Source organism: Myotis daubentonii, chromosome 9, assembly GCF_963259705.1.
Source record: "Myotis daubentonii chromosome 9, mMyoDau2.1, whole genome shotgun sequence".
NCBI lineage: Eukaryota > Metazoa > Chordata > Mammalia > Chiroptera > Vespertilionidae > Myotis > Myotis daubentonii.
The window spans coordinates 40,457,561-40,475,538 of NC_081848.1; the positions used below are offsets into that span (position 1 = coordinate 40,457,561).

General features: G+C 52.3%; 1 protein-coding gene across 1 annotated transcript in view; it reads right to left on the minus strand.

Moving 5' to 3' along the window:
• The window catches only part of DGAT2 (diacylglycerol O-acyltransferase 2), a 33,498-nt gene extending 22,682 nt beyond the window's left edge, over positions 1 to 10,816 (minus strand). The window contains exon 1 of the mRNA XM_059708408.1: positions 10,551 to 10,816. Within this exon, the coding sequence (XP_059564391.1) occupies positions 10,551 to 10,590 (40 nt within the window). The 5' untranslated portion in view covers positions 10,591 to 10,816. The remainder of the gene's footprint in view (positions 1 to 10,550) is intronic.
• Between the last annotated feature and the right edge of the window lie 7,162 nt (positions 10,817 to 17,978).

A 17,978-nucleotide genomic window follows, 5' to 3' on the forward strand; every position in this document is an offset into this window, starting at 1 on the left:
GGGCCCTGGAGATGGGGTGAAGGCAGAGAAGGTGAGCTTCTCACCCTCCCTGAGCATGGGTTTTCCCACCTGTGATGGAAACAGAAGCCCTACCGACAGAGATGTCCCTTTCTCATGGAGGGAGACAAGGCAGGCCATAGAGTAAGCTGACTATAAAGAAAAATTCCCAAGAGCCGATTCAAATAGCTGCTCCCAGGTACCGCTTATGTATGCAGCTCATATCTCCCGGGCTGGGGGAGGGCAGATGGCCGAGTCACTCACCTCTCTGGGCTGCAGGCAGAGGGCGTGGAGCTGCCAGAGAGGCCCAGAGCGGCTCTCTCGCACCCGGCATCCCCTCCCCTCATAGCTGTGTGGGGCTTCTCTGTCCACACCACTCCCCAGGAAGGCAGACAAGGCAGGAACCCCATTTCACAGAGAAGGAAACTGAAGTAAGGTGAAGCAAAAGAGGTTAAACCGTTTGCTTGAGGTCAGGAGATAGGGGAGCCAGGACTCAAGGCAGGCATTTGGGCGCTGAGTCCCTCATTTCCACGATGCCACGCTGTTGAGGGCTTGGTCCCCAAACCAAGCCAGTCCACACCCAGACTTCAGGGACACACCCGCAGGCGATGGAGGGCTGTCTGCTCTGCCCACTCCATGCCCCAGTCTCGTGGGGACATTCTCCTGCGGACTGGTTGGGCAAGGAATGTGAGCACCCACCCCCACCCATGGTTCTTACAAACTGAGCTCCTGCTGCAAGGGTTAAGCCGGAGCTGCTCACAGCAGTGGGGCCAAACAGCCCTCAATCCACGGCTCAGCTTGGGGGTGGGGGTGGGTATGTCTGAACACCTCCTTGCTCAACATCTGATAGGAGAGTGACCAGGGAGGTGCACCCGGGGCTGATGAACACAGGGTTTCCTCTCAAACAAGCCGGAGGGGGCAGGGTCTGACCTCTAATCCCCATAAATCTGAAAAAGGGCCCTGGGCCAGCTCTGCCCCTGCATGGCTCTGGGACCGTGGGCCAGTCACTGAGCCTCTCCCGGTTTGTTGTCTCGTCTGCTAAATGAGGTCAGGAATCCCAGCCCATGGGGTTGCTGGGAAGACTAAGTGAAGAAAACGCATGTGAGGTGCATCTGGCACTTGTTAGGGAATTGAATGATAGCTACCGCCTTCGCTTCTATCAGCGATCAGAGCGGGAGGGGCACTAACAATGGGCAAACGCAAAGGTGTGGGCTACGAAGAGGGAACAGGGCGAGGGTGCTGACAGGGAGCCCCTGCGGAGCTCCACAGGATTCTGGGAGGCAAAGAGGAGGGGAGTGGTTGGGGTGGACTGCGGGACAGACAGAGGGAGCTGTGCAGAGGCAGGCCCAAACAGAATGTCCTAGGACCCAGGAATGGGGCTCATGTTTACCCCAAATGAAGCGGAGGAGAGAGAAGTCGGAGAGGGCTGAAGTGGTCAGAAATGGCTGCCTGAGGAGATGGATGGGGCCAGAGACAAGACTGAAGCCGGCAGCACAGAGGAAGTGCCGAGACTGTCCTAGTCACCGGGGAAGCAGCAGCGAACACAGCAGAGGAGGTCTCGCCCGTTAGGGCCTTAAATTTTGCTGAGGGGGAGATAAAGCACCTACAGGTGAAGGTGTGATGTAGTGTGTCAGGCAGTGAGCTAGGAAGAGAAGTAACCTGGGGGTCATGGGCTAGAGAGAGGGGTGGGAGGACCCTCTGAGCACAGCCAGCCTCCATTCAGAGGCAGGAGCACAAGGTCATGTCTCCGGACAGCCCGCACTGCTTCCTCCACCCACCTTCCATACCGATGTCTGGGGAGGGGGCTCCTCACAGCAGCCTGGGACGATGCCATGGACAGGAAGCTGGGCGTCAGGAGGGTCTGGCCCCTAACTCGCAGGAAGCAAAGCTTTCGTGAGTCACTTCCTGTGCAAGCCTCAGTTTCCTCATCTGTACAGTGGAGCTAATTCCTACCTCGGCAGGCTGTTGTGGGAATTAAATGAGATAATGTACAGGCAGGAGCTTCATGTGAATGCCGGGTAATTACCAAGTGAGCCTTGGTGTCCTCTCCTGTCTAATGGGTACAGCGACCACTGTCCTGCTTTGGAGCTGCGGTGCTGGCGGATTCAAACCCTGCCTCTGACCTCTTACCTGCTGTGAGATCCTGAAGGTCCTTGCCCCTGTCTGAGACTCAGTGTCCTCGTTAGTTATGACCCAGGATTGTTGTGAAGAATCGAAACAACTTATGGAAAAGGCCCAATGGTGTGTGGCATTCTGTTACAGACCTAGGAAGATGCCAATGAGGTCACAGAGATGTGAACAGCCCCTGGGGCTCTGTGAGTGGGAAATCATCCTGCTCACGTCCCAAGGACCCTGCCTTGGGGGCCCACTGGGACCTACGCTCTGCCCTGGGCCACCAGCTGACAAGGACACAGTGAGGAAGTCACCCCAAGCTACTCTAAAGAACTGGGTGCAAGTCTGCATGGAGGCAGAGGGTGGACATACCAACACCCCTGATGACCCTTCCAGCCCCAGGGTTGTCCCCGAAGCTAGGCCAAGTGCCAAAGAGATGGCACATCTTCAAGGTCAAAGGCAAGCTCCCTTCCAGGCCCCAGGTAGCTTTCAGTGGGACTTCACACATGATGATGAGTCAGTCGTGGCTTTGGAGGGTCATGCCTATTATTTTAGAATCCGAGTCCAGGGCTGGGCTTCTGCCAGACGTGCCCATGAAAATGTCCCCATTCTGCACCTCACATATTCAGCCCGACATTCCTTCCCACCAGGAAGTCTTCCCACACTCCTGGCCCTGCCTGCATTCCCAGAAGGTAGAGTTCTGTCATCTGCAAGTCCAGTCCGGCCACTGGTTCAGTACCAGCCAGGCGCTGAGTGCTGGCCCCTTAGAGACCTTCCTTGCTATTGGGGGCTGACCCACCCCACATGCCCCCACCTCACCCCTCTACTCAGCCCCTCTCATTAGCAGAAAGAGTGTGCATGTGTTTGCAGGGACCACGTCTTATTTATCGGGATCCCTGTGCTGGGCACAGAGCAGGTGCTCAATCAATGTTGGCTGAATGACTGGATGCTCGCTGGCACCGAGATGAACAAACAGGCCCTGGACAAGAAGAGAGATAAGCCCAGTCCACAGCTAACTGACCTGGGCCATGACAGAGGGTCACATGGAACTTTCTGGGGAATCAGGAGGGAAAGGTCTCCTCCAGCTGAGGGGTGGGGGGGTGGGGGTGTTAAAGGCAGGGTAGCAGTGGAAGGCTCTAGAGCAGCGGTTCTCAACCTGTGGGTCACGACCCCTTTGGGGGTCGAACGACCCTTTCACAGGGGTCGCCTAAGACCATCGGAAAACACATATGTAATTACATATTGTTTCTGTGATTAATCACTATGCTTTAATTATGTTCAATTTGTAACAATGACATTGGGGTCGCCACAACATGAGGAACTGTATTAAAGGGTCACGGCATTAGGAAGGTTGAGAACCACTGCTCTAGAGGGAGGAAGAGGTGGAGCCCAAACATTAGCATTCATTCAACAAGTGCTTTCTAAGTACCTTTTACAAGCCAGGTTCTGCACGAGGGTGCTGCAGGCCCCGCCTTTGCTTCTGGGACATCTGCTGGAGGCTGAGCTCTGCCCCAGGGCCACCTAACCCCCCCCCCCCCCATGACAGCCCCAGGAGACAGGGCTATGCTAATTAGGCACAAAGAGTAAGTCAGGGCCAGGGAAGACCTTAAGCCCTGGAGGACATTCTGGAGGAAGTGATGGGGCAGGTGAGATGTAAAGGTTGAGCAAGAGTTTGCCAGGCTGCCAGGAGGTGCAGGGTCAGGACCCCGAGTACTGGTCCTGCAAATGGTATTTGCAAAGGCCTGGAAGGGAGACAGCATAGGTTTGAGGAATTAACGGCAAGTAGCTCAGCCAGGCTGGAGCAAGAAGAGTGTGAGTTGAGTCTAGGTGAGAAAGTGAAGAGGGAGCCATGAAGGACCAGAAATGCCAGGCAAGGAGTTCTGGACACCCGCCTGAAGGCCAGGAAGATTGTGGCCCACCCCTCCCATTCCTTCCACTGACCGCAGCTGGTGCCTAAGGGCCCCATGGCCACTGGCCAGCTGTTTACCCGGTCTTGACACACTGGTGAATTCTTTTCTGGAAAAACTAATAATTCCCACTTTAAGAGTTCTGTTTTGCAAATGAGGGGTCCGTACAACAGGGCCATTGGGATATCCGGCCCAAGGGGAAAGCCAACACACAGCTGTGGGGGTGTCCTGGCTGGGAAGCTACTGGCTTGGCCACCGGGACCCCGCCTGGGCTCAGTGGATTCCTGCCTGTTGGTCCTCAGGGCCTCCTGCATAGGATACAGGCAGGGAGCCAGCATCCCGAGTCTCCTCAGACGCAGGGACCCTGGCCTCCTCCAATCCTAGATCTGTTTCCTCAGTGGCACTAAATTAGGACTTTAGGTGAGATCAGCTGAAATCTGAGGTCCTGACAACCTGGACCTTCTGTGCTCTGCTAGACTCTACTAATGAACTTTTATCAACAAGAGGCCTCCCTAAGAGACTACAAGCCCCTCCTTGGGCTACTCTGGAGACCTGAATTGTCAAGTATTTGGTTTTCAGGAAGTAGAGAAAGTCCTGGGAGGAGAGGTCAAGGAAGTGGGGCTCTTAGGATGCCATGTTCCTAACACTTGGGAATGATAAACAGGACCATCAAGGTGACTGATGAGGAACCCAATGGCCTGCTTTCTCCACCCCCACCTTCTGACACATTAAAAAAATAGCTACTGAAGTAGGAGGGTTGCCATGACAACCCACCAGCCTGTAGGTATGTCACCAAGGAGTCCTCAAAATAGGCTCCTTTCACAACACATGAGTAAGCGTGGGGAGCTAAGTTCTTCTGGGGCACTTACCTGGCCCCGTGCAGGGCATGAGCCCATTTTTTACAGGGACAAATTGAGGACAGGGCCCCGCAGCATTTAGGGGCAGGATTGGAATCACATTTCTGCAGCAGATCTGGAATGAACGTGAGGGGACCCACTTCAGCCAGCCCTCCTCACTGTACAGGTGAGATGGTCCATGTTCCAAGAGGGCAGGGTCTCATCCAAGTTCACACGGGAAGCAGATGCAGGGTGAGACTCCTGGCCCTTTGCTCAGGGCTGTTAAATGTACTCTAACAATGAAAAGAATTCACATTTTCTGCTTCTGTTGATTTGCCCAAATGGTTTGTCAGTTCAGCTTCCTTGGGTCTGCAGCAGAACCTGGGCGGATACTATTATGATGCTTTTGCCCATTTAGATGAGGAGACTAAGAGTGAGGAAGGTGCCAAGCCTGACTCCTACACCCAGGCCCTCAAATCTACTAGCAGCAGCTCCATATCAGGAGCCCCCAGAAGTGGTAGAGGCCAAGAAACTGAGGGCACCAGGCTCCTCCACCTGCAAACTCCCCCTCCCCGCCCCAAGGGTGTAGGTGAGCCACCCCAGGCCTGGACACGGGTCTGAGTCTCGGGTCTCGGCCTCTTAGCATACATACCAGGGCTTCAGCCCAGGTTGGTGACTTGGAGGCCTCGCCGCGAGACTGCCACTCCCACCCAAATCTCATGCTCTGTTTATACCTGATCCCGAATGTTTTCTCCTGCCTTGCTAATGCCTATTCATCTTCCCATATACAGACTGAATGTCCTCTTGCAGAAAACCTTCCCTGGCCCCAAGATGATTTAGCTGCCCCACCCTCACGTTCAGGACTTCCAGTTCCCCTTGCTCCCTTCCCTGTCACTGTATAGTCATCTTTTATACATCCTTCCCCCCTACCCTCACCCCCCAGTCTCACTTCCTCAAAGGCAGAGACCAGGGCTGACCAACCTGTATGCAGTACAGAGTCTAATGCTCAGAGGTGCTTCATCAATAAACCGCACGGTCCCCACCAAGGTGAAGCTTCCTGGATGCCCCAGCAGAGCCTGCTACTCTCCATAGTGTTGGGGCCTGTTGCACGCACACAGTCACACAGGACAGACAAGGACTAACTTGAGAGTCACAGGTTGGTTTACAAAGCACTTACCATCCACGCTCACTCAAACTCTCACTTCCTGAGAGCCTGGGATTTCTGATCCTCTATTACAGGGGGAGTGAGGTCCCCAGAAGGGAAGTAAGCTGCCAGTCACATCCCAGGGGGAAGCCAGGGCTGGAATTCTAGCTCTCTGGCTTCTAAGCCCTGGAAGCAATGAGGGGGACCATGGCAAGCCGGCTCTACCTACTTTATATTGAGCCCTAGATCCAGCTTCTCATGAGATTGTGGGTGTCTCCAGGGCAGGAGAGAGCTGTAGCCCTAGCACAGGCGGACAAAGGGGAGGCCTGAGGACCGATCAAGGAACCACACTGAGGCTACAAGCAGAGCTTCCTGCCAAGAGGAACAGGGCGGCTCTCAAGAGAGCCGAGGGCCCATTAATGATTCATTCATTCAACAAATATTTTCTGAGCACCTACCACATGCCAGGCATTGTGCTAATGCTGAGGACACAACACTGAGGAAGACAGACAGGGTCCCTGTTCCCAAGGCGCTGACATTCTTATGGGGGAGACAATGACCTACACGATTAAGTCCACATGATAAGTTAGGAAATGAAAAGAATGATAAAAAAAAATCAAACAAGTTGTGGGGACTCCCAAGATGGCATGGTCAGAAAAGGCCTTTGAGGAGACTGATCAGAAGCCAGCCATGCAAAGATCTGGGCAGAAGGGCAGCACAAAAACCTTGAGCAAGCCCTAGCGGGCTTGGCTCAGTGGATAAAGCATCGGCCTGTGGACTGAAGGGTCCTGAGTTTGATGCCAGTCAAGGGCACATGCCCAGGTCATGGGCTCCATCCCCAGTGTGAGGGATGCAGTGCAGGAGGCAGCTGATCAATGATTCTTTCTCATTGTTGATGTTTCTATCTCCCTCTCCCTCTCCCTTCCTCTCTGAAATCAATTAAAAACAAAACAAAAAAACCCTGAGCAAGATAGGACTGAATTGGGGGAACGCTGCAGGAACAGGAAGACAGTAGCAGTTCCGGCACACGACATGGTAGGAATGAGGTCATGAAGCAGTGGAGCTGCTCACGTGGGGCTTTGTGGCCACAAGGATGTGGGGCAACTGTCAGTTCAGCTGGCATCAAAGCTCTGGGGGCTGGTGGTGTCTCCAGCCATCAGAGCAAGCTGGGGTGGGAGGGCTTCCTGAAAAAGCCTGGGAGGTGTGATCTGCCACCACATCATGAAAACTGGAAGCTGCTGCACCTACAGCAGCCAGCGCCCTGTGCGCAGCCCTTTGCCGCCTCCCTGTACTTCTCTCTTGGCTTAAGGAAGCAAGTCACAGACTGGGAGGTGGACCTGGGTTCTAACCCTGGCTTTGATAGCTCTGGACCCGAGGCTTCTCTCGGGGCCCTGTGTCCCGTCTGTAGCATACAGGCTGGGCCCTATCCAGTGTTAACAAATAGCTATGATTTTATGACTCAAGCGCTGCTGCTGAATTTGGAGGTGGGAGGATGGGGGTGGGGCAGGATTTCCACACTGGTTACTGACTCACCCAACCTGCTAATAAATATCCCTCTTGGTCCTTCTTTCCCAGCCCAGATGAGCCCTTGGTAGCCCAGATAACCCCACAGTGGCCTCTGTGCAGTTGGGGAAGTGGGACAGGGCAGGGGGAAAGCTACAAACAAGGAGGAGAAGGGAGCATGAATGATGTCCTCGTGCCATAATTTTTGACTGGGTTAGGTAACTATCAACCGTCAGCTCTAGAGGTATCCCCCCACAATCCAGCCTTAGTTTTACTCCCCACCAAGTGCCCACTTGCTTCCTCCCAGTGATGGGGAGCTCCACCCTCACCCACACTGAGCCTGTTGCAGTCTTCAACAGCTGTTAGAAAGAACTCCTCCATTATATCAAAACCTGCCCCCAGAGTCCCTCTGTTCCTGGTCTTGCTCTCTGGAGCCACACAAAACAAATCAGCTTAGAATTTTACTGGAGCTGCCACCATTTCATGCTGGGCCATGGGTCGCACCCTGGAGATATTGGCAGGCATCAGGGCTCTCACCTGAAGAGCCTCCCGTCCAGGTGCAAAGGAAGAGATGCAAATGAGACCAACTCTGCAGCCTCCACGCAGGCACAGAATAGTCCGTCAGAGAGGAAAACCTATCAACACCCACGCCCCCCACCCCCTAAACAGACACCCACGTACCCATGCTCCCCCAGCAGCACTTTCCTTTTGGCCAAGAAACCAGACACCAAGGAATCTATTCAATCTCTCACCCATTGCAGGACTTCCCTTCACAGAATCCACGGTCTCTCCTTGAATACGGCCACTAACAGGGTGTTCACCGCCTCACAGCAGTGGAACCTTATTTACAGAGGCAAACCAGGCCACTGGGGAGTGTTGTCAAAGACCAAGGATGTAGAAAGCAGGTCTAATGGAGATGCCCAGATAACACAAACTTTGCTTCAGCACCCTCCCCTACCCCACCCAGTCTTTCACCAAAGCAGCTCCAGAGCTAAATTGATTGGTTTGCATGTCATACCAGCCCTTGCTATAACCCATGATGGAATTCTTTGCAGCCAATTAAACAAAAATGTTTTCAAGATCTGATAACAACACGGGGAAATGCTCCTGATACGATATTAAGTCACTTGGTCAAAATCATTCCCTAGGCGTCCTCCTAAATAACAAACTCTAGGTCCACACCATGAGAGTCAGGGTCACTGGCTCCTGGAAGATACAGCTCCCAGCCTATAGACAGCAGAGGTGACGGAAGGGGGGGCACCAGGAAGGACTAGCACGGAGAGCAGCCCTGGCCCATTCCTGGAGACAAACACATTTTTAAAAGCATGAATATGGATAAGTCCCTTTCTTCCCTTCTTATGGGCCTTCATAAGCTTCTGGCAGCTTCATAACCCCAGTGAACAGACCAGCATTCTTAAGTGAGAGAAGGGGCTGTCAGGGGCTGTTGGGCCAGGTGCGTGGGGCAGCTCAGGTGGCTTGCCTCCCGAGAGATGGCAACCGCGGCTCAGTACTTCTCCAAGGGCAAACAGCACCCAAACCAATAGGGGCAGACATAGCAACAGTCACACAGAGAACAACAACAATGCCAGGACACGGTTAAACTGGGATACAGCCATTAGAATATTATAAGTGATTTTGAATAACAGAAGGAAATACTCATGATGGAACATCAAGAGGGAGAAAACAGGATTCAGAACTATATATATAGCATGCCCTTGACTTTATATATATATATATATACACACACACACACACATATATATAAATAAAATTATAAAGAATATACTAAAATGGCAATAGAATGCTATCTTTGGATAGTCAATACCAGCAATTTTTATTTTCATTCTGTTTTTTTGATATTTTTCAAAATTCCAATAATTATCATGTTTTACTTTTATAATGAAGCTGGGTGGAGTAAATGATTGTTAGTCACTAAAGAAAACCCTAAGTAGGACAGGTTCAGCAGAATAAAGACTTAGGGGGAGGGAGGGAGGGAGGTTGGATTCAAGCAAGACAGACACTCAGACCAGGACAGCTGTGAGGACTTCCCAGGGTCTCCCGGATTCGTGTTTAATCCCACGGCCAAGGCATTTGTTAAGGAAACCTTGGGCAAGTCATGCACTTCTCCAACTTCAGTTTCTCCAGCTATGGGGTGGGGGGTAAGGGGTGATGTGGGAGGTGGAAGGGATGTTCTTCCTTGAGGGGGAAAAGCTCTGGAGTTTGATCTCAACTCTGCCCCTGATTCAGTTCCAGGGGCCTGGGCCACACTGGAGGGCACCGGGGTCCTCCACCCCACTGTCTAAGGTGCCAGGCTCATAGTTGCTTCTGAGTGGGCCACAGGGCCTTGCCTGGAGGATGGGTATTGGGTAGAGGACAGTGTGGGCACACCTGCCCCAGTCAGGCATGTTCTCTGGTTGTTGTGTCGGGGGGATTGCAAAACCCTTGCCACTCTGCCCCATCCAGTCTCTCTCCCTTGCTCTGCCTGGTGAGGACTTGAGGGGAGGGCACTGCCAGGGGCCACCAACAAGGCAGGGGCTGGAGATGAGTTTGCAAATATCACCCCTGTTTCACAGATGAGAAAAACAAGCTGGGGGAAGGAAAGGGATGTAACAGAGGTTGCAAATACTGAAATACTGACGAACGCTAGCGTGGAGGATGAACCCAGACTTGACTACCATGCCAGGACACATGGATCGGACTAGGTAACCATTATTCTTCCCTCATACCAGACCTAGATGATATCTATGAGGGGGTTGGGGCGGCAAGCTGTCCCCAAAGAAAAGGGGTTGGGACCTTAACTGCACAGCGGCCAGTCCTTAGCAGCACAACCTCACAGTAGGAACACGCTCCCGTCGCCTTAAAGCCCTTCACAGATTTCCTGAAAACCTCTTGCAGCTTCATAACCCCAGGACGAAAGCGCGAAAGGCCCTGCAGCCCCCTAGGCGGTGACAAGCTGACCCCCCAGACTCTCGCCCCATCGCCAAGCCCCCTCCCACGACAGCCCAGACCCGCCATCAGAGCGCTCACTAGGGCAGCCCGGCCGGCGCTCACCTCGCAGGACCCCGGAGTAGGCGGCTATGAGGGTCTTCATGCTGCAGCCGGTACACGTAACGGCCCTGCGGGAAGCCGCTTTACCCCGCGCCCCTGGCCATGCCCCGGCCGCCGGGGCCAGGGCTTCGCGCCGAGCTCGGGAGCCCGGGGACCGCGCGGACGCCGGCGCGGCTACAGCACGGGGAGCTGGGGGCGCTGGGGGCGCGCGGCCCGTGGCAGTCGGAGCAGCCGTAGAAGACGAGGCCCCAGCTGTGGCCACTCCGATCGCCGCTCGAGCGCTGCGTTTTATAACCTCACAACGGGGCGGGGCCGAGGCGGGCGGGGCGGGGCGGGGCCGGCGTTCCAACCCACGCCGACCCGCTGGCTGCGGGTGGGGGGACGGGGAGCGTGGCTGGGGCTCGGCTCCGCGGGGACCCCTGCTTTGCGCGGGTGAGCGGCAGGCGTGGGGGGCGCGGGGGCGTGGAGGTCGGGTCTTCCTTGCAGGAGGCGCGCCTGCTGATTCCCGCTGCTCCCTCTCTCCGCCCCTCTGCCGCTCCCCCGCGGAGGTTGGTATGGCCTGGCTGCTGGGCCGTGGGCGCGGAGGCGGGAACCCAGCACGTGCTGGGGGCCGGCCCAGGACGTGCGGCCCCGTGTTATTGGAATGCTTTTGGCATGGCCTTTCCTTGGCTACAGGTGCCCTGGTCCCGCCTCTGGTCGGTATCAGGGATTACTTAGGTTAGGGCTGGACTCCTACACCGCCCAGGCAGGCTGCCTCTACCTTTCCAGCTCTGCGTTAAGAAACCTCCCAGACTCTCTGTCTATGCATGGCTGAGCGCTGGGGACCCAGCTCAGCCAGCCAGCGCCCTGCCCTTGGGGAGCTCACGTTGGTGGTGAAGGTGGTGGGTGAGGGCGGTGTTGGCCCCACAAACATCCTGGCAGCAGGTGCTGGGCAGAGAGGAGCCCCTGCCTTGGGCTGGGGACTGGCTGCATTTCCCAGAGAGGATAGTGCAAAGCAGCTTTGGAATTAGATAGACCTGGAGTCCAGTTCTGGCCCTGCTTTGCTCCCCTCCCCTCCCCTCCCCTCCCCTCCCCTCCCCTCCCCTCCCCTCCCCTCCCCTCCCCTCCCCTCCCCTCCTCTCCCCTCCTCTCCCCTTCTCTCCCCTCTCCTTTCCTGGGGTGGGAATGGGGCTTTTGGAATGGCTCCTCTTCTCTCCTCTCCTTTTCTTTTCTCTTCTTTCCTTTCCTGTTCTTTTCTTTTTAATATGTTTTTATTGATTTTTAGATAGAGAGGAAAGGAGAGGGAGAGAGAGAAGGAAACATCCATGAGAGAGAAACATAGACTGGATGTCTCCTGCATTGACCTCTCCTGGGGATCTAGCCCACAACCCAGGCACCTGCCATAACCAGGAATCCAACCGGTGACCTCTTGGTGCACGGGACAACGCTCAATCCACTGAGCAGCACCAGCTGGGCATGGCCCTGCCTTTTCGGATACCCAGTTTCCATATCTGTAAAATGGTACTAAGGACAATTGCCTTGTGAGGTGCTTTGAGAACTAGATGAGATGAGGTATGAAAAAAGCTTAGCCTAGTGCCAGGCACGTAGAGAGTGTTCCAAAATTACTTCCATTGTATGCTGATGAGTAGTTTTATAGATGGAAGGCAGAAGGACAGGCATAATAAGGTCTTAGAAAAGCCAGCATGTTTGGGGCAGGGCTAGGGCACCTGGAGTGGCTGGAGCTCAGGCAGCTGTGGGAAAGGGGGCTGGGCTTGATCTTCTGAAGGTCCTCGAGTGCCACTCTTGGGACGCTGGGGTGGGAATGGGGCTTTTGGAATGGCTTTGAGTAGAAAAACGACAGTGGTCAGAGTAGTTTTCAGAGCCCTCCAACCATAGTGAGAATGCACGGGAGAGGCTGGGGGCTGGGAGGGCAGTGAGGGGCTGCAGGGGGGACCCAGGTAGATGAGAATGAGCCCAGAGCTAGGGCAGTGGTGGAGGGAATGGCGGGAAAGGCCTGGTCTAGAGAAAAGCATAGGAGGCGGTGAGATGTACTGAACTGCGGTTAGATGACTTATTGGATGTTGAGGGTGAGGGAAGGGGTGGGGGCAACAAGCAGGTCAGTGGAAAGACAGATTTCTTGGGCACAGCATACGAGGAGAGGGAATCTCTGCTGTTGAGGTCCTTACCACCTCGGGGGGAGGGATATGATAGAGGCCACAGTGCCAGGGTAGCGTGTGACAAATGCGACTCATGGGACCTAGAAACACTTCTGTTTGTTCAGCCCTCTCAAGGCCATAGGAGTTAACCTCTTTGAGAAAACATCATTGTGCTCTGAGGCGTGAGTTGACCAAGAGTAGAAGCAAAAGCATTTTAGATAGAGCACGTGAGAGGCTCTGAGGCTGAAAAGCACTTGGTACCTTTAAGGCAGTGGTTCTCAACCTTCTGGCCCTTTAAATACAGTTCCTCGTGTTGTGACCCAACCATAAAATTATTTTCGTGGCTACTTCATAACTGTAATGCTGCTACTGTTATGCATCATAATGTAAATATCTGATAGGCAGGATGGTCTTAGGTGACCCCTGTGAAAGGATCATTCGACCGCCAAAGGGGTCTCGATCCACAGGTTGAGAACCGCTGCTTTAAGGAAAGTGAGGGAAGGCTAGCGGAATACCAGGTTTGTGGGGGACATTGGGGACTGGCATGTGCAAAAGCAGGAGGTAGCAACATGTGTGGAGTATTTCTGGGTAAAGGAGAGTACAGCCAGGTAGATGCTGAAGAAGCCACTGAGTTCTTGCATCCTCTCCCCAAAGGTGTTTTGGGGTCCTCTGGGAAGAAGACTCCTGCTGGCCTGGAAGGACCCCAGGTCAGTATGTGGATGAGCCTATTCCAGAAGGGTCTCCTGTGGAGGAGGCCTTGGGCTGGAACCCCTGATAGTGTGATCTAAGGGGCAGAGCTTGGGCTGGGAGGCAGGAGGCCTAGCGTATGGCTTGTTCTCTATCACTGACTTGCCAGGTGTCCTTAGGCAAGTCTCTATCCCAGGCTAGGTTTCAGTTTCTGCATCATGAAATGGTGGTGACAGTTTCTATGTTGCTGACTTCATTGCAACATTTGAGGATCAACTGAAATCACAACATGTGAAAGGGTGTTACCACTATGCTATGAAAAGTAAGATATTATCTTAAACGGCACGATTTCGGGTCTTCAACGCCTCTTTGAAACATTCAGATCCCAAGTGCATCTACTTCAGTTTGTTTTTCCTGGGCACCTTCCTGGCCCTGGCTTTCCTTGGGGCACAGACATAGTCCTTGCCTTTGAGGAGACCCAACCAAGAGATGGTGTCTCAAAGCCACTGTTTGCAACCAGACAGCCAAGCTGTAGTGCCAGGGAACGTGGGAGGTTGTGCTGAGTTCAGCCCTTCCCTCGCTGTCTGTCTGCTGTGTCTGCCTCTCTGTTGGGCCAGGAGCTTCCCAGAGGCAGGAACCTCCTCATCCTCTGCCCCTGTGCAGGCCTGCTCGGCATAGAGCCTCAGTCCATGGTGGAGCATCGACCATGAAGGAGTACCATAGAGTCATGGACAGAGTGCTAGGGGAGCATCGAGGAGGGATGGTACATTGGGAAGGTTAAGAGGAGATGACATTGCTGCTGGACCTGAGATGAGGACGATTCTGCCTGGCAGAGAGGAAGGAGAAGGGTGTTCAGGCAGAGCCAGGAGTTGGGATTCATGAGCACCTGGTGGGGCTGGAAGAGGAGGACTGGCAGGAGAGGGGTAGGAGATGGCTGGAGAGATCGACAGGGACCAGATCTGAAGGACCTTGTAATCCAGCCACAAAGCTTGGGTTTTATTCTGTGGGGTTCAAACCAAAGGAGGGGTGTGAGCAGAAGAGCATCGTGATCAGATTGGAAGGTTGGAAAGAACAGGTAGGTTGGTAGTGTAGAGCGGGGGCAGGGCTTGGGGAATGGGACAATAACACCTGTCGCAATTTGGGCTCTTCACACACATGTGCGAGCATCCACCAGAGGATGCAGAGGCAAGGCCAAGGCCTGAGAGGGGCCATCTCTTGCTTCTGGGCCACCTCGCTGAGTGACAGTTCCTCCTATTGGCCCCTAGCCGCCAGGCTCATGGCTGCTGCTTAAGCAGTTTGGCCCAGATTGGCTTTGGATGGAAAACCAGACCTAGAATTAGAGCAGCCCAGGGAGGCCGTTTCTTGGCAGCTTTCTGTGTCCCGGGACTGTGTTCCTCTGTGTGAGGTGAGCATGGGGGCTCCCACAAGGCACTGACTTCCCCTGGTGCCCTCCCCACACATCCTACCATCCCTACATTCCTGTCTATAATGGCCTGCCCTGCGCTTCCTGTGGGTGTGTGAACAGGACGGCTCCGGGACCTGGGTCACCTTTTCTTCATGTCTCCCAACTCAACCCACAGGTGGTTGGGCCAAACCACAGACAAAGAAGTCAAGCTACCAAGCTGGGCTTAACCAGGAGGGTTTCACCAAGGGTAGCACCTCCCACCGTACCCACTTCGGTCACCAGTGCTGTGCTGCCATTAGGAATTATGGGTACAGCTTGTAGCTTATGAGGAGTTGGATACTTGCCCCTCTGAGATTCCCTATGGTAATGACAGCCTGAGTCCCTCCCTTGCACGGATGAGGAGGGTAAGTGACCAGCCTGCAAGGCAGAGAGGACACTTACCCTAAGAGAGGAACAGGCTTAAAGGCAGAAACACGTTTGCCAAGCCCGGTCTGTGTGATGTTAACGTAAAAACATTCAAAGCTGTAAAGAATTTTTGTGAGTTTATTTGAGCCAAACTGTCAACAATTGCGGGTAAGCAGAATCTCAACGATTGGGATCATGCTCCGGAGAATGGCGGTTTTTTACCTTGTTTTTGTAAATTACCGTAAAAGGAGGAGACGCAAGTGGGTTACATGAAATCCATTGGTGATAGATTAGGGAGGTGGGAGAAAGCAAGGGGGGGGGGGAATTGGATTAAAAGTGAAATGATGGACACATGCTCCTTTTCCATAGGTGGGTACAGGCTAGTTAACAGTAGACAATGAACACGGTAACAATAACAATGAGGGAATTTGTGGTTTCTGCCCTGGTGCCATTTGTTGCACCCTGAGGGGTCCTGAAAAAGGGAAGTTACAAGTTACCCAGACATTTCACAGGTATGTTATCTTAGGTGCAAAAAGACAATGGGCTCATGAAGATAGAAGTTGATTTTGTCAGGGAAAATACTGGACTACCTACTATAAACTGCTTTTAGTTAAGTTTTTAATTTCAGACCATCCTTTGTGGTTACTTTAGGTGTTTGAGTTTGCAAAACTGCCATCAGGCCTTCCCTGAGCTAGTCAGGTTAGCATGGCCTTACTTTTCTGCCCACAGTGAGCTCACCCAATCCTCACAGGAGAAAACAGACCCAGTCCTTGCTCTCCTGGAGCTTTTGAAGTTCAAGGAGAAGTTGAGAAGAGGGCATAGAGTCTTCACTGGAGTTTTCAGGGAAGGCGTCCTTTAGGGAAGAGACCAGAGGCTGATATAAATTTAGCCCCGACCTTGTGCACAGCCTTGTTGTACATACGTTCTGTTATTTATCCTTCACAACCCTGGAGGCATGCGTTCACATGCTACGGGAATTTTTGGACTGGAGCACTCGGTGTTCCCCTGGGCAGGATGGTTCCCAGGCTCTTTATCCGGCAGAGTCAGAAAATGAATCCAGGGACTGAAGATGGTAGAGCAAAGGTGGAAATTTGTTGAAGAACAGGTACAGATTCCCACGTGGGGAGGGGGAAAGAGTCCCTTCTTCCACAGTTTATAAAGGCTGCAGTTTTCTGTGCATCGATGACCCCTCTGATTGGCCACTATCCCCCTCTGATTGGCCACTATAGTCACTTCTGAGCTCAAAGGTCAAATCTCACATGGGATTGTGAGCCCCTCCTCCGTTATTTTGTAACTATAGACCCTTTGTTGCTTCCAGTTCCCTTATGGAAATGTAACGCTGCCTCTCCCAACTTCCTTGTCTTCTGGACATGTAACTTCTGCTGGCTCCCTGCTTCCTTGTGTTTTGAAAATGTACCCTTTTGCAACTGTAGCCCTGTGTTTTTTTTCCCATGAACCCCCTTCATTTTAAAAATTCCCTAAATCTGCCTATTTCACCCCCCCAAATATTCCTACTTCAACAACTACATTAATAGAGATGGAAAAAAAAACCCTGAGGCTTAGAGAGGTGACAGCTAGTTGGAGGAAAGCTGGGCCTGGAATCCTGGTTGGTCTGATGCCAAAGCCCTTGCTTGTTCTAATTCACCTGGGCCTGGATGGAAGGAAGGGGTGGGGGCGGGGAGGGGGGAGAGAGAACCTGAATCCAGGCTTTTAAGCACCTTCCCAGTCCTATATTGTGCTGGTGCTGTTGGAGGTAACTTGGGCAAGAAGGATAGCCTAAATCTGGGGATTTTCCAACACTGTCATTGGGCAATCCCCAGAATTAAGTCACGCTTGTCTTTCTGTGTACCCGATGTTGAGAAAGAGGCTTAGATCTGAGGTAAACTCTGTAGAATATGAACCTGGCAGCTAGTCCAGTATGAGTTCTGCCAGGCCAACCCCATCTGACCTGGAGTTTGGACACTCTGTGGCCCTCAGTTCTCCTCTTGTCTGTCCCGAACCTTAGTGTTATGCCAGACACAGATGGAGAAGAAATGGCTTGGCGGCTCTAAGAGCCCTCCATTAGCACATGGAAACTGAAATATCAAATATATTGGCGTAAAATTGTTCATAATATTCACTCATTATCCTTTTAATTTTTGTAGGAGCTGTAGTAATATCTGATAATTGTAAATTGTTTTTTTGTAATTAAATCCTGATAATTGGCAATTTGTGTCTTTATTCTTTTCCTCTTAACCAGCCTGACTAGAGGTTTATCGATTTATTTTTCAATAATCTTCGGTTTCAATGATTTTCTCAGTTTCAATTTCATTTAGTTCTGCTCTTATCTTAATTATTTTCTTCCTTGAGCTTGATTTGGATATAATTTACTCTTCTTAGATGATTGCTTCTCTTATTTTCTAATATAAGCATTTAATACTATAAATTTCCTTCTACAAACTTCTCTAAGCTACATCCAATAAATTTTTGATATATTGAGTTTTCATTTTCATTCTATTCAAACTATTTTAATTTCTTTTGTAATTTCATCTTTGACCCCTTATTTACTTAAATGTGTGTTGTTGCCAAATATTTGGGGATATTTTTTGTTATTGGTTTCTTTCTAGTTTGATTTCATGTACATTAGAAAAAATACTTTGTGTAATTTCAATTCTTTTAAATTTGTTGAGGTTTGTTTCATGGTCTCAACAACGCCCCCCCCAACACACACACACACACACACATACACACACACAGTATTTAATGTGCATTTGGAAAGAGTATTTATTCTGCTGGTGTTGTGTATAACATTTTATAAAT